Below are 17074 nucleotides of genomic sequence, written 5' to 3' on the forward strand. Positions count from 1 at the left end.
CACAAAGCCACTCTGCCAACACAAGGAAGCATAAAAAATGCGGAGACAAAGAAACAGGTCACAAGTGACAGAAATGGAGGAAAGCAAACTACTGGATCTAGAGTTCAAAACCATGGTTATAAGGTTTTTCAAGAATTTTTTAGAAACCGCCGATAAATTTAGTGAGACCCTGGAGGATATGAAAAAGGACCAATTATAAATTAAGCATACACTGACTGAAATAAAGAATAATATACAGAGATCCAACAGCAGACTAGAGGATCCCAAGAATCAAGTCAAAGATTTGAAATACAAGAAGCAAAAAATACCCAACCAGAAAAGCAAAAAGAAAAAAGAATCAAAAAATATGAAGATAGTGTAAGGATACTCTGGGACAACTTCAAGCGTACCAACATCCAAATTACGGGGGTGCCAGAAGAAGAGAGAGAGCAAGGTATTGAAAACCTATTTGAAGAAATAATGACAGAAAACTTCCCCTACCTAGTGAAAGAAATAGTCTTACAAGTCCAGGATGCACAGAGAACCCCAAACAAAAGGAATCCAAAGAGGACCATACCAAGACACATCATAATTAAAATGCCAAGGGCAAAAGACAAAGAGAATCTTAAAAGCAGCAAGAGAAAAACAGTTACCTATAAGGGAGTACCCATACGACTGTCAGCTGATTTCTCAACAGAAACTATGCAGGCCAGAAGGGAGTGGCAAGAAGTATTCAAAGTGATGAGTAGCAAGAACCTACAACCAAGATTACTTTATCCAGCAAAGCTATCTTTCAGAATTGAAGGTCAGAGAAAGAGCTTCACAGACAAGAAAAAGCTAAAGGAGTTCATCACCACCAAACCAGCATTATATGAAATGCTGAAAGATATTCTTTAAGAAGAGGAAGAAGAAAAAGGTAAAGATAAAAATTATGAACTGCAAATACATATCTATCAACAAGTGAATCTAAAAATCAAGTGAATAAAAAATCTGATGAACAGAGTAAACTGGTGAATATAATAGAACCAGGGGCATGGAAAGAGAGTGGACTGACAATTCTTGGAGGGAAAGGGGTGTGGGGGTGCAGGAAGAGACTGGACAAAAATCGTACACCTATGGATGAGGACAGTGGGGAGGGGTAAGGGCAGAGGGTGGGGTGGGAACTGGCTGGAGGAGAGCTATGGGGGGGAAAAAGGAACAACTGTAATAATCTGAACAATAAAGATTTAATTTAAAAAAAAATGACTTAGAGACAGACAGATTTTATAATTAGTGTAAAATAAGTCTTTAATAACTAACTCTTAAATAAGTATCTAGTAAATAAGCCTTAAAAATAGCCAATAATTGAAATTGTTGTAATTTTAGTGGTTAGTTCTGAGTAACTTGGAATATTAAAGTAAACTTCATATATACTTGGGATATTCATTTGTATATTTGGGGCTAAAACATATAAGTCTCCTTGCCTTGTGACTGCAGGCAAAGCTTTTTGGTTTATAGACAGATCAGTTTTCTGATTAAAATTCCTCTTCAATTTTCACACATCAGGCTACTTTTTCTTATCTTCATCTCTTTCCATTTAGGACAGGAGATGTCTTATAAATGCAGTGTTTTCAGTTCCTAAAATGCTAAAAACACAAATACAGAAAGAAATCTTTGTAGGATTATTTTGCTCAGTTGATGAGTTGGAATCTTGCTCAGGATGAGTTAATTAGGAAATGATACCAGAAAGCTCAGAGGTGTGGACTTGGGGGGGGGGGGCAGGGGGGGAGTGGTGCCCATTAGAACAGGTTAAAAAAATAAAAGCAAGTATGGAAAGAAAGTAAGGAAAAAGTTCTTCTACATTCTCCCTCTCCAAAAAACAAAAGAAAACAAAAAACAATCCCTTTAGGTCTGATTTTTTAAATTATTTAATTATTGTGTTTGATCTTGAAGATTTGAGAGCTTTTTAAAAAAAGTAATTTCTGTTTTCTTTTTTGTGATTTGATGCTGATTATATAGGAGCTCATTTATTTGTGAATAGTTGATGCTGGCATTGAATATTCTATTGAGTATTGTCTTTTAATTAGTCATATCAAAAACATAGACTTTTTGCCTGCTCACTGCATGTTGAGATGAATTTGATTGAGGCCTAATGTATAGAACCTATTGTTAGTTTTACTATTTACCCAAGTACCATACTTCAGTATGTTGTTTCCCCCTCCCAGGCATAGTACATTTTTCATTTTTCTAAGAAGAGTTACAGAATCTAGGAATGATGCTTGATTAGACCAAATCTAGATGTGTCCATTTAAGGAAGGACAGAAGACAGTTTCATTGATAAGTTGAGCTTTGGGGTGTGGGATTTTATTGTGTGCATCATTAAAATATTTGAGATCTTCTGAGTTTAAAAATACTCAGAATACCCCCCAATACATTAAATCTGCTTATTTTTTCCTTTTGCATGCAAATGAATGAGTATTTTACAGTGTTAGATGTTCTGCAGTCACTTGTTGAAGGATGATTTTTAAAATTCCTTTTTATTATAGGTAAAATAATATAAAAATATAGCTATTTACTTGTCATGTCTGTTACTATTTTATAATAGTAGTTCCTTTTTCCATACATTTCCCCTTGCCCAATTAGACTGAAGAAATTTGTTTTATTTAATAAAGTTTGGAAATCAGAGTAAAAGGTACCTTTTTGAGGCTAGCATTTTAATATATATGTGCCTGAACATTATGAACTTTCATAAAAGTTAAACCAAAGGACTTGATTATGCTTTCAAAGAATAGCCCAAGAATGACTACATAACTTCTTCATATTAGTTAAGAGGGAATTGAGTGCTTTTGGAGGATTCAGAATAACATCTGTTTTCTTTCTCCTAAAAATACTTAAGTAATATAAATTTAGAAAAATATGTAGAATCGCCAAGACCGGTTTGGCTCAGTGGATAGAGCGTCGGCCTGTGGACTGGAAGGTCCCGGGTTCGATTCCGGTCAAGGGCATGTGCCTTGGTTGCGGGCACATCCCCAGTGGGAGGTGTGTAGGAGGCAGCTGGTCGATGTTTCTCTCTCATCGATGTTTCTGACTCTCTGTCTCTCTCCTTTCCTCTCTGTAAAAAATCAATAAAAATATAAAAAAAAAAAATATGTAGAATAAAATGGCAAACCTAGTTTTTCCTCTCTATGCTTTCCCATTCAACCCAGTCTGCATTCTCCCCATCTTTTAATGTGTTGATAACTATTAAGTTTTAGTTATCCTTCTAGTCCTTTTACCTTACACCCCAAGCCCACTCAACACCAACTGTCCCCCACCCTTACCCAAAGCCCTTTTGAAATCTAAGTAAGTAAAGTCATTCTTAATTAACTACTTTTTTGTTATAACAGCTTATAGTTATTAATGTTTGGTAGCTTCTCATAGTATTGTCAGTAGCATTGTCAGGGTTTTTTAGAGTACTTATTATATTAGGCAGTATATTCAGTTAACATGTCATTTCTAGAAGGTGGTTTTTTTTTTTCTTTTTAAAAGCAACGGTTATAAGATAGTAAAGTGATAGTGTATTAGGATTCCAGAGCCCTGACTTCTAGTTTTGGGCTATGTTAGTAACTGTTACTCTGGGCAAATCCTTTAATCATTGTAGGCCTTTTTTAGCATGTATAAAATGTTAAGTTTAGTCTATTCTGTACCATGTATGGTTTCTCTTAACTCTAATTTCATAACACCCTTTGATTTGGAGAATAGTTAACATTTAAAAAGCATAAAGAGGCTTGAGGTTGTTTTATTACTGCTCTTAGAAGATGATGTTAGTCACTTTTGGTTAATTTGAAAGTCTTGGTTAGGAATTAAAACTCATGGTTATAGTAGTGTTCACATAGAAAATATGCTCTGTTAATTATGCCATCTTCAGAAATACATCTCACTAAAATCCTAGGAAGTTTGGTTCTAGTTACTTGGTTTTAACATGGATCTGTTAATCTTTTGTTTTATTGTTTTTTTCCTGGAAACTTTTTTTTTTTATTGATTAAGGTATTACATATGTGTCCTTATCCCCCCATTGCCCGCCCCCCCCCCCCCCCGCAACCCCCGCTCATACCCTCACTCCCCTGTTATCTGTGTCCATTGGTTATGCTTATATGCATGCATGCAAGTTCTTTGGTTGATCTCTCCCCCTTACCCCCACCCTCCCCTGCCTTCCCTCTGAGGTTTGACGGTCTGATTGATGCTTCCCTGTCTCTGGATCTGTTTTTGTTCATCAGTTTATGTTGTTCATTATATTCCACAAATGAGTGAGACCATGTGATATTTATCTTTCTCCAACTGACTTATTTCACTTAGCATAATGCTCTCCAGGTCCATCCATGCTGTTGCAAATGGTAGGAGTTCCTTCCCTTTTACAGCAGTGTAGTATTCCATTGTGTAGATGTACCACAGTTTTTTAATCTGCTGATGGGCACTTAGGCTGTTTCCAAATCTTAGCTATTGTGAATTGTGCTGCTATGAACATAGGGGGTGCATATATCCTTTCTGATTGGTGCTTCTAGTTTCTTGGGATATATTCCTAGAAGTGGGATCACTGGGTCAAATGGGAGTTCCATTTTTAGTTTTTTGAGGAAACTCCATACTGTTCTCCATTCTGGAAGCTTTTTTGAGTGGGGGTGAGTTTATTTACAGTTGTTTTTTTCATAGGATTATCCAGAAAAGTTATGTAAGACATTATCTCTTGCTTAGATTTTGCACTACTCTTAGGTAGCCTCCTTACTTTCACGCTTGCTGCTCATATGAACTATTTGTCACAGCAGCCAGTGACCCTTCTAAAAAGCACATCAGGTTATGTCACTCTTTTTTTCCAAAACCCTCCAAAGGCTTCTCCTCTCAGAAAAGTTGAAGTACTTAACAGAATTTATAAGGTCTTTTATCTACCCTTACCTCCCATTTTGAGGCTTTATTTCCACCACTCCCATGTCACTCCACAACAGCCTCACTGACCATCTTATTTCTGTCTTGCATGCACTAGGCATGCCTTTACTTACCTTTTTAAAATTTATTTTATTTCATTTTTATTGATTTCAGAGAGAAAGGGAGAGGGAGGGAGAGATAGAAACATCAAAGATGAGAGAGAATCATTGATTGGCTGCCGCCTGCATGACCCCCCACTGGGAATCAAGCCCACATCCCAGTTCAACATTTCCTGACTGGGACTCAAATTGTGACCTCCTGGTTCAGAGGTCAACACTCAAACACTGGTTACACCAGCTGGGCTCTACTTGCCTTTCTTTTTTTTTTTTTTTTAAATCCTCACCTGAGAATATTTTTCCATTGATTTTTTTTTTTTTTTTTTTTTTAGAGAGAGGGGAAGGCAGAGAGAAACATCGATGTGAGAGAAAGACATTGATTGGTTGCCTTTTGCATGAGCCCCAATGAGGGCCTGGGTGGGGGAGGAGCCTGCAACCAAGGTACATGCCCTTGACCAGAATCGAACCTGGGACCTTTTGGTCCTCAGGTTGATGCTCTGTCCACTGACCCAAACCGGCTAGGGCTGCTTGCCTTTTTACATGCTGTTTCCTTTTGCCCAAATGTTCCTATAACTGGTTCTTTATGTCTTTGCTTATTCATTGCTAAATCAGAAAAGGCTGTCCCTGAGTTGCCTATATATGGGGTGGGGCAAAAGTAGGTTTATAGTTGTTTGTTTGGAAAATAATACAATAATTAATAAATTATTGAGTCAGAAAGATTTGTACTTGAATCCAGGCTTAGTGATTTTTGTTTTTAAGTTATGACCTAGTAAACTTAACCTTTCTAAGTCTTTATTCCCTCTTTTGTTAGATTTGGATAATACTATTGACATAGACTTGATGAACAAATGAGAATATTTGTGAAATAGCCTTTTTAGTTGTCTTGTGGTTTGTGAATGTAAACGATCAAACAAATATGTTATCATTGAACTGTTTCTTTTTTCTTCTTTTAATCCTATCATTTGTCAAGCTTTGCCTAAAGAATCTTTGTAGCCTTCATTTTCTCCCTGCTGCCACATGCTTGGATGTAGCTTGCACATTCTCCTTGCCTTGGATTTGCTGTTTCCAGTTTTTGTCTACTTGGTTTTATGTGTGGGAAGGGGAAGACCACAAAGAGCGATGAGCTTCAATTTCAGTGTTTTCTCTCATGCTTAAGTAGTATATTCTGTGCATACTACTTAGTGCAAAGCACTTCAGTTACAAGAAGAGTGGGGATATTTATTATAATGATTACTTAACAGCAGCTCTCCACCAAAGGTATGTATATATTAGAATTCCTTGTGGAACTTTTAAAATTTATATTCCTGGGCCCCACTCCAGACTTACTGAATCAGCATCTCTGGGGTGGGGCCTGGGTATTAATTAAAATTTCACTAGTGATTTTTTTAAAAAATATATTTTATTGACTTTTTACAGAGAGGAAGGGAGAGGGATAGAGAGTTAGAAACATCGATCAGCTGCCTCCTGCACACTCCCTACTGGGGATGTGCCCGCAACCAAGGTACATGCCCTTGACCGGAATCGAACCTGGCACCTTTCAGTCTGCAGGCCGACGCTCTATTCACTGAGCCAAACCGGTTACGGCTCACTAATGATTTTTATGAAAACATTCAGTCAAGAACTTCCAGTTGACTTATTGCAGCGGTTATCAACCTGTGGGTCGCGACCCCTTTGGGTGTCGAACGACCCTTTCACAGGGGTCGCCTAAGACCATCGGAAAACACATATAATTACATATTGTTTTTGTGATTAATTATGTTCAATTTGTAACAATGAAAATACAGTCTGCATATCAGATATTTACATTACGATTCATAACAGTAGCAAAATTACAGTTATGAAGTAGCAACGAAAATTTATGGTTGGGGGTCACCACAACATGAGGAACTGTATTAAAGGGTCACAGCATTAGGAAGGTTGAGAACCACTGACTTATTGGAAGACCATTTCAAGCCATTAAGGCAGATCACTGTTTATAAATATTAGTTTTTGGTTTTTTAAAAATATGTTTTTATTGATTTCATAGAGAAGAAGGGAGAGGGAGAGAGGGATTGAGCTTGCAACCCAGGCATGTGCCTTGATCGGAATCGAACCTCCCTCCTGGTTTATGGGTCAACACTCAACCACTGAGCCACACCAGCCCGGCTATAAATATTAGTTTTGATGACCTCATATTATTTCCCAAAATCCTTCAATCACTTTTCTATTACTAAAAAGTAAAATCAAAATGAAGTTTGGCATTCAAGACCCATTTATATTTATGGCCTCTGTAGTTTAATCCTGTTAATTCTGTTTTTTTACCATTCTTTTTGATGACTTTATTTTTAGTAGACTGAAATTGCAGGTTAGCATTATTTTCAACTACCTACTTCTCTTATGATGAATGTCCCATTCTCTTCCCAGTTGCCTTGATCTCTAACAACTACTTTTCTTCTAAAGTCTACCTCAAAAGGCACACTTTCTCCATAAACCTTCCTCACTGCTAGAAGTCACGTTCCTTTTTTAACTCCAAAATATTTATGTGCTTTATATTTTCACTGATCCCATATCATGTTTATCTCCAGACACCTTTCATCTCTATTAAACTTGAAGTTTCTTGATGACAGATTCTATTTGTGTTCTACCACCACTCACTCAGTAGAATGGTACTTTGTACATAGTGTCTGCTAAGTTCCCCACCCCCACCGCTGATTTGGGAAAAGCTTATTTGCATTTTTTAATGTTTAGTGAAATTTATAAAAATGCTGCTGTTATGTTAAACTAGTCTTAAGTCATTTTCCAGAAAAATATAGAATTTCTTATTTTTCTTCTTAGACCTGGCTTTTGACAGGCTGCTTCTTGTTTACAACTTGTGTTTTGTGATAAATATAGGATTCAGAGATGTCAGGCTAGCTTTTCCTCTTGTATTGTTTGCCAGACATGGTAATTGTTGGGAGATAGTTCTCCATGGGTCTCTCACACGTTATACATGTCTTGCAAGTAGAGGTACTGTCTGCCTTTTTTCCGGACTACCTTTTTCAAGGATATTTATATAGTGAGCAGCCTTGGAAGATACAGATATTGTTCCAAAGCAAAGGGCCAGCTTGCTTGCTGTTCAGTATAATAAAAATAGACTTCCCCCACATATGAAAAGGTGCTCAACATCACTAATTATCAGAGAAATGCCAATTAAAATCACAATGAGATGTTACCTCACACCAGTCAGAGTGGCTGTCATCAATAAATCAACAAACAACAAGTAAGTGTTGGCTAGGATGTGGAGAAAAGGGAACACTCATGCACTCTTGGTAGGAATGCAAATTAGTACAGCCACTATGGAAAACAGTATGGAGGTTCCTCATAAAATTAAAAATGGAACTGCTTTATGAGCCAGCAATTCTACTTCTGGGTATCTATCCAAAGAATTCAAAAACACTAATTCTAAAAGAGATAATGCACCCCTATGTTCATTGTAGTGTTATTTACAATAGCCAAGATATGGAAGCAACCCAAGTTCCCTTCAATAGATGAGTCAATAAAAAAGTGGTGATAGATATATAATGGAATATTACTTGGCCATAAAAAAGAATGAAATCTGCCCAGCTGACATGCTCAGTGGTTAAGCATCGACCTATGAACCAAGAGGTCACCGTTTCATTCCCAGTCAGGGCACATGCCTAGGTTGCGAACTCGATCCCCAGTGTGGGGCGTGCAGCCGATCAATGATTCTCTCCCATCAATGATGTTTCTATCTCTCTCTCCCTTACTCTCTGAAATCAATAAAATATATATATATATGAAAACAAGAGTGAAATCTTACTACTTGTGACAGCATGGATGGACCTAGACCAGCCGTGGGCAAACTACGGCCCGTTTGAAATGAATAAAACTAAAAAAAAAAAAGACCGTACCCTTTTATGTAATGATGTTTACTTTGAATTTATATTAGTTCACACAAACACTCCATCCATGCTTTTGTTCCGGCCCTCCGGTCCAGTTTAAGAACCCATTGTGGCCCTCGAGTCAAAAAGTTTGCCCAACCCTGACCTAGATTCTAGGTCCTAGAGGGTATTATGTTAAGTGAAATAAATCAAACAGAGAAAGACAAATACCATATGACTTCACTTATATGCAGACTTTAAAGAACAAAATGAATGAACAAACAAAACAGAAACAGCCTCATAGATACAGAGAACAAACAGGGTTGCCAGAGGGGAGGGAGTTTGGAGGATTGGGTGAAAAAGCTAAATGGATTAAGAAGTATGAATTGGTAGTTACAAAATAGTCATGGGCATGTACAGTTTAGAGAATATAGTAAACTAGAGGCCCGACGCACGAAATTTGTGCAGGAGTAGGCCTTTGCAGCCCCGGCGCCTGCCGGCTGTGGCGGCTTCCTGGATCCCTTGCATCCACGGCGGCTGGAAGGGCGTCCAGACAGTTCCGCTGTTCTGCCGTTTGGTCAATTTACATATTGTGCTTTTATTATTATAGATAATATTGTAATACCTATGTATGCTGCCCTGTGGGTACTTGAAATATTGGGGGATCACCCTGTAAATTGTATGATACTCTCACCATTATGCTGTATTGCATATTGAATGTCAACTATAACTGAAAAATAAAATTAAAAAGTAATAGTCTTCCTTCAGAGAATGTTCGCTTAGTTCAGCATAGTAAAGATAACATCACCCTTCAGAGCAAAGGACAGGCATGTTTATGCTCATTATAAAAAGTTGGGTTCCTTAACCTCAGGGTTTCTCTCCTGCAAGGTAACCTACTGCATGTACAATTGTTACCTCGCTCTCTTTGTGTCACCCTGTGGGAATTGGGGGCTTACAGAACTGTCACAAAACTGACTACTGCTACTGCTCTGATTAATAAAGTTCTTTGTCTCTGACCTAGGAGTCTTGTGTCTTTCTCCAACATCCATGAAACTGGTAGGATAACTTGTTAGCTTAAAAGAAGGATAAAGTCTTAGATTTTTCACAGTAATATGTAAGCCACTCTTTTTAGAACTGAAAATGAGCCCTTCTACAAGTAACTCTTGGTAACTTCATCTAAATTAAACCCAAATCTGGAAAGTTACCTGGGTGAGGCTAGAATTCAGGTCCTTTATGACTATATACTATCTTCTCTTTTTCCCCACAAACCAAATTTATTCAAGTTAAAGGACTGTTATTCTGAGATTGCTCTTCTATCAAATGCTGATGTTAACAGTGATCTCTTTCTTTTCCCAAAATAAAAGCATTGCTATTTTATGTGGATGAGCAACACTGACTAGCGCGTTTATTTGTTTATTTAAAGCTGAAGTTTATGTATCTTGCCTTCAAAAGAGAAATGGGCTTTAAAAAAGTTGGTATAGCATGATACTTTTAATGATAAATAATTGAATAAATAATAAAACAACATGTTTGATAGTGATAAATGTTAAGGAAAAGAGGAGGACAGGACAGTATTGAAATTTTAGGTAATGTTGGTAGGGAAGGCCTCACTGATGTTATTTTTGAGTAAAGAACTGAACTAAGTAGGGAGACTTGCCACTCACCCATCTGGAGGAAAAGCATTCTGGGCAGAGGAAACAGCAAGTACAAAGGCTCTGTAGCAAAGTGTGCCTGGTGCAAGACTTTGAGGAGCCAGTTTGTAATGCTTTGAAGACATAGGTTGAGAGGATTATAGTGTTGCCCTTTGTCTTAGTTGTCTTTCTGTGCTTCAGTTGGAGCACTTGCTTTTATACTTATACTAGGGGTCCCTCAGCCTGGCTTGTGCCCTCTTGCAATCCGACATCCCTCAGGGATGTCAGACTGCTGGTTTCGGCCCGATCTCCGTAGACCAGGCCAAGGGACCTCACCGGTGCACGAATCCGTGCACCGGGCCTGTTTCGAGGTGATCCCCGCAGGCTAGGCTGAGGGACCCCATCTGTGCACGACTTCATGCACCAGGCCTCTAGTATGCATACAAGATATTTGGTTAATCTCTTCCTGCCCTCCCCCCATCCCTCTTTCCTCTGAGATTCATCAGTCTGTTCCATGTTTCCATGCCTGTGCTTTAAGTGTCCACCCCCTGGTGGTCAGTGCACGTCATAGCTACCGGTCAAATGATCAGATGGTCTCTTAGGCTTTTATATGTATAGATATTAGTTACTTCTTCACTTGTGGAATAGGGTTTCTTTAAGATTTTGAAAACTACTGAATTACATAACTTTTTTGCAGTATTCTCTAGTTTTCATTGACAGTCTTTGTAAGTGCCCATCTTTCGACATTTAATGTAAGTCCCACATCAGCATTTTTTCTTTTTAATTCAGCAGGTATTTGAAAATGGATTTAGACCTTATTTTGTATGATTTATTTTTTAACTCCCACATGGATTCTATTCTATTTTTGTGAAGAAAGGAAGCTGAGGTAACCTGGAATAGTTAGAAAATAATCTAAGATAGCATACCAACTAAAACCTCTCTAGCCAAGGTCACTAATACCCTTTGTTACTAAATATAGAAGCTAGTTTTCCATTCTTTTTTACCTTGAGAAATTAACACCAAACCATTTCTCCCTTGAAATACCATCCTGTCCTTCTGGTTGTACCATTTCTGTCTTAAGGATTCTTCTTTCCTTGGGTTTATGCCTTGACTACCTATGCTTCTCACTCTTAATCTCTTTTGAAATTCTCATCTACTTTATGATTTCAGTTACTACCTATATGTTGTTGATTCTCATATTAGAATTTCTAATCTACATCTCAATTTTGAGCTTTGAGCAGTTGTAATAAGTTGGCTTCTAACTCATCCATTTTGATGACCAATGGGTAAAGAAGATTCAGATATTTAAAATAACTTTATATCTTTTCACCACAAAGAAAAAAGAACTTATTCTTCCTGTCTTTATTTTGGTAAATAGGATGCTTGTCCAGTTGATTAAGCTAGGATTTTTATATTGATGCCCACTAGTCAAACACCATCAGTAACACACCCCATAGGTAAACAAAGTTGGGTAAATTGATGCTTTCTGCAACATGGGAAGTCACATGCCATGAGGAACTATGGAGTGTCACAGTAAGAACGTGCTGGATGGAGAATTGGGGCTTTTGTTAGATAATTTTGGGGAGGATTCAAGGAAGTGGTTTGGGTTTGCTCTGGATTGGGTATTGTCAAGTAGTGGGAATAGTTCTATAATTGGGTATCTTTTTTTCTTTTTAAAGATATGTTTTAATTGATTTCAGAGAGAGGAAGGTAGAGAGAGAAAGATAGAAACATCAGTGATGAGAATCATTGACCAGCTGCTTCCTGCACGCCCCCTACTGGGGATCGAGCCCGCAACCCAGGCATGTGTCCTGACCGGGAATGGAACTGTGACCACCTGTTTTCATAGATTGGCACTCAACCACTGAGCCACACTGGCCGGGCTATGATTGAGTATCTTAATAAGTCTTATCTAGAAGGTGAGAAGAACAGGGTCAGGTTAAAACTGTAACTGGTAAAGAAGCAGTAGTCCCAGTTAGCTGATATTTTTGTGTGTGTTTGTATGGTTGGACAGAGACCTTGCTTTTGTCTGTACTCTTACTCAGACAGACTTTGCTTTGCATCATGGTCATAGTGGACCTTCCTTATCTGATATTGGTGATCTGTGAGATTCTGTTTGATAGAAATACATCAGAGCCTAATTGTGCTAGGCCATCTCCTAGCTGTGAGAGGTTGCTTTTCTCTCTCACTTATTTGGGATAGGTGTAAAAGATTAGGTACCATTTGGCCAGCAGCAAGATGGATGAAGAATGTTTTGGACAGGATATATGAACAAAGAATTTATATGGTATTGAATGCTTATATGTGAGAAGCAGTAAAAAAGCTTATTCTACTTGAAATATATCAGTAAGCTCCAGTGGTGTGTTGAGACAGAGATACCTAGTTTGTTTATTCCTTACCAGGGAAGGATGGGTTAAAGGGTAGGGATATGTATCAATCACATATGGAACTTTGTAAAGCTAAATGTTTTCATACTTACAATGTGCCAGGCACTAAGCACTTGTATGGTCTCTTGATCCATACTCCGGTAAATTGGGATAGAAATGAAGGATGCATATCTCTGATGTTGGGAATAAGAGCCAAACTGGAGATCCAATTGAGGCTAGTCATATAGACTGTAATGTTTAAGAGTGTGAGTTTCAGCAAAATAGTTTGGGTTTGAATCCTGGACCCCTCCTCACAATTATTAGTTATATAACCTCGAGCAAGCTACTTAACCCCTTAGAATCACTTTATTTTACAAATTTAAATGTGCAATAATTATACCAGCCTCAGAGGGTCGGCAATACTTGGTAAGCACTCAGTATTCAACAGTTGCTGTTATGTACTTTACTTTCTTTTTTTTTTTTTTGAATGAAAAACGTCAAAAGTTTATTCTACTTAGTATAAGAATTTTTACATTAAATATATAGTAATTCATTTATCAGAAAATGATACCAGGAACTATGAGAAGTAGTTGCATTACACAATGACTATGACTAGAAAATCTCAAATGGAACTAAGCAGCTATGCTATATATACGGTATATAGCTCTTGTTCTGGCTAATGTACATTTCAGTTTAATATAGAATTGCATTATGGGTGTTAGAAAGGCAGCAATAGTTATATTTTGGCTTTTCTTCTAGATACTTAAGTTAAGGCAGCAGTTTAAGCATATTAAGTGAAGGTAGTTAAAATTTAATGATAATTAATACAACTTGCATACACTGTTTACTGCTTTCTTATATACTTTTCTTTTACTGGCTATGTGACTTTGGACAAATCACAAAACTCTTCAGAGCCTCAGTTCTGACATAACTGCAGGATTGATGTAAGGATTAAAAAGTATACATGGAAGTATTTTAGAAACAGAAAGTACTTTAAAATATAATAAATATTAATGTCGAGTATGTTGTCTTTCAAGTATTTGAACTTACTTGACAGGTAAAGGACTATGGTTGGGTTGTGATGTTTTGTGCCAGATTATACAGGATCTTAAATGTTAGGATGAGAAATTTAGATTTCATGCTGTGGGCTTTAGAAATTCAGCTGCCAGACAGACTTTAGATCAGGGAAATGAGATGGCAAAAATGGTGGCATAGAAAACGTGGAAATGGAGGAGAACCTAGAGGTCCATCGACCAGATCTAGGAAACTATTTCGAGCTAAATAATGGTGGTTTTGATTAGTGAAACTACAGTAGAAGTGAAAAATCTTAAGATATTTCTAGGGAATTAGTGCAGTTTAGGTACAAGTTGAATGTGAGGGATATAGAAATAAGAACAATAAAGGGTTCTTGAACTTTAATTTTGGAAATGATTGGTTAAATTTGTTTAGGTATAAATGGTTGACAAGTTTGAAGAAATAGCCGTGTGACAGTGTACAAGATGACTAGAGACTTGGTTTCAGGTATTTATTTGGCTTTCTCCATACTGTAGGCCCAAATATGTAATGTGTGAAAAGAAGGCTTTTGGGAAAAGGTACAGGTTTCACTGGTAAACTAAAAAATTTGGTTTTAAGTTAAAATAAGTATAAGTTTGTTGGAAATATGATTAAAATCTGTTTGCTATGCTGCAATCAGGGGTTAAAAATTAATTTGAAATGCATCAAAATGAGAGATGAATAGAATCTCGATGGTGAGCACGTGGATATTCACTTTAAAACTCAACTTTTCTGTATGTTTAAAAGTTTTTTGTTTGTTTTTGTTTTTTATTTAAAAGTTTCAATAATAACACATTAGAGGAGAAGTGGAGATATTAAACAGTTTGCTAAAGGCTAGTCTTGAGAATTTCTCTTCCCTGACCTGAGACTTTTGTTTTCTCTGTAGGAACTTTCCGCTGTACTTTTTGCAATACAGAGGTAGAAGAAGATGAATCAGCAATGCCCAAAAAAGATGCACGCACACTTTTGGCAAGGTTTAATGAACAAATTGAGCCCATTTATGCTTTGCTTCGGGAAACAGAGGATGTGAACTTGGCCTATGAAATACTTGAGCCAGAACCCACAGAAATACCAGCCCTGAAACAGAGGTGAGTATAGTCCCGTGCTCTTACCAATAACACTTTAAGCTTGCTCTTGTTTTAACTACCTCTACTTTGAAGAGAAAGAGTGGGTAACTAATTTACTAGGAGACTAAAGACTAGTGTTTCATAGATTCCAAGCTCTGTCGCACTTGTCTTATTAACTTGTGCCTGTGATGAAGTTTGTTTGTAGTGAATACAGAAAAGTGTGGGCCTTAGGCAAAAATCTTTAAATAGTCAAGTTTGACTTCAACTACTCACTCTGCTTATTAAGCCTGCTGCAACTCAGGCAATTGTCAGCTAATCCTAAATTGGTAGTGCCTCTTGGGGATATTTGAATTTTCCTAGCCAGGTTCTGAAGGCTGAAGTTCTTTAAGGAATACAGCATTCACTTTTTTGTTTTTGAAGCACATTAACCACACCTTTCTTTCTTGCAGTTTTCAGTGCAACTTCCTTGAAAGTGAAGTAAAATATGTGTTTCCTGTGAGTTAGTACTTCTTACTATGGTTTCCTATTCTTTTGAGTGTCCTAATTGAATTGCAGATTCAGCCTTAGTTTTGCCATGCCATAGAAAGTGGCTTATATTCTTTGAAAAGCATACTAGTAAAAGGGAATTGGGGTCAGCGAGTGTTCTCCTACGCTACCTCTTTTCTTTTTCCTCCTAGTGTTAAACTAAGAGGAAAAAGCTAAGAGCTTAGCGTTTACTGTATACCCTTTCATAGGACACATTAGTCCAAATGGTAACTATAGTTTTTAAGAACCCAATATAATACTATCTATGAATGATTCTTGTGTTTCTTCTTCTAACTATAGTTATTTTCCTGTTTATCAAGATGTTCCCTGGGTACAATAGTATTCATTCACCATCACCAATGGCATCCTACCTCTAATGTTCCCTACTTACCACTGTCCACTTCCCATTCCAGATCTTTATTTAGACATCGGTTGCTTCATGCCAGCGACAAATCTGAGTGGTGGTGATGCCAGAGGCCCTAGCAACTCACTGTATCAAATAACCTGGCTTCTCATTAGGAATGGTGTGACTCCAAGGATGGAGAAAAATCAGGAAATAGAGCAAATAAACTGATCAAGAAAGAACCTATCCAACAGCCTGGTCACTAGGGAATAAAGGGTGAAATAGAGGCAGGCAAAAGAGATAAAATGGGGTACCTGGAGGTGCCAGCCAGAACTAAGTTCAAGAGAAAGACCATTGAGCGAGGTCTTTCAAAGACCAAGGTGTTAACCTGGCTGAGATGGCCTTACTAAGCATTTGACAAGCTCCACTGCCTGGTTATAACATCCTGGAAGTGGTATTGATTTAGCCTTTCTATACTAAAGGATTTGTTTCAGAGCATAACAGATCTGCAATAGCCATCCTATCCCAAATACAAGAAAAAAACCACAGTAGAGTGGAAAGGGAGTTCAGAGATGACAGTGATTCACTGATGCTTTAAAATGAAAATAAGTGGCATGATTGTTAGTTTGGTTACTGATCTGTAACCAATTAAATTCTAGCTTATCCCCAGATCAGGAGCCACAAGCTGCCTCTGCAGAATTAGTAGACTTGACCTGAGAGCTGATGGACAGTTCCAGCTTTTCAGCAAGTCTTTCTTAAATGGAATTCCTTGCCCGTAGCCTCTCCCTTTCCATCATCTCTTATTTAACACTCACCTTAAAGATCTTTAAAATTTTAGTTTGAAATAATATTCCTCCCACACTCCTGAGCAAGAGTTATATCTTTTAAAAGTTCTAAAATTTCTTAAATAATGTAAAAAGATTTAAAACTGAATTGTCCATTTTGTCATCTTTAAGTAAAATGTGTGTATTCTCTCCATAGAAGAAATTTAAATATGCAGAAGGAGTTAACCTACGTGTCTCTCATCTAGATTTTTAGTGTCACATTTGCTGATAATTTAGATTGGTCTGTATCTGTGGTGAAAGTAGAAATAAAATCTGTGTAGTCAACTCTCCATGGTTAAAAATATCATTTTAAAAATATTCTTCCAAATTTTAAAATTTGTTTGACTTGTGGTCAGATCTCTTCTGCTTCAAACTGGAATTAAACCAATCTTGATTTTCTATAATAGAGTACTGAAAACAAGAGACTTACAAAAG

General features: G+C 37.3%; 1 protein-coding gene across 2 annotated transcripts in view; it reads left to right on the top strand.

The window, feature by feature from the left end:
* The window catches only part of GTF2E1 (general transcription factor IIE subunit 1), a 51515-nt gene that overhangs the window by 13950 nt on the left and 20491 nt on the right, over positions 1 to 17074 (top strand). For both annotated transcript variants that reach the window (XM_070406276.1, XM_070406278.1), the window contains exon 3: positions 14767 to 14968. In XM_070406276.1, coding sequence (XP_070262377.1) covers positions 14767 to 14968 — 202 coding nt within the window. The remainder of the gene's footprint in view (positions 1 to 14766; positions 14969 to 17074) is intronic.

This window comes from Myotis yumanensis, unplaced genomic scaffold (assembly GCF_028538775.1).
Source record: "Myotis yumanensis isolate MYYU_CA2020_CCGP unplaced genomic scaffold, mMyoYum1.0.hap1 SCAF_2, whole genome shotgun sequence".
In the NCBI taxonomy this organism is placed as follows: Eukaryota; Metazoa; Chordata; class Mammalia; order Chiroptera; family Vespertilionidae; genus Myotis; species Myotis yumanensis.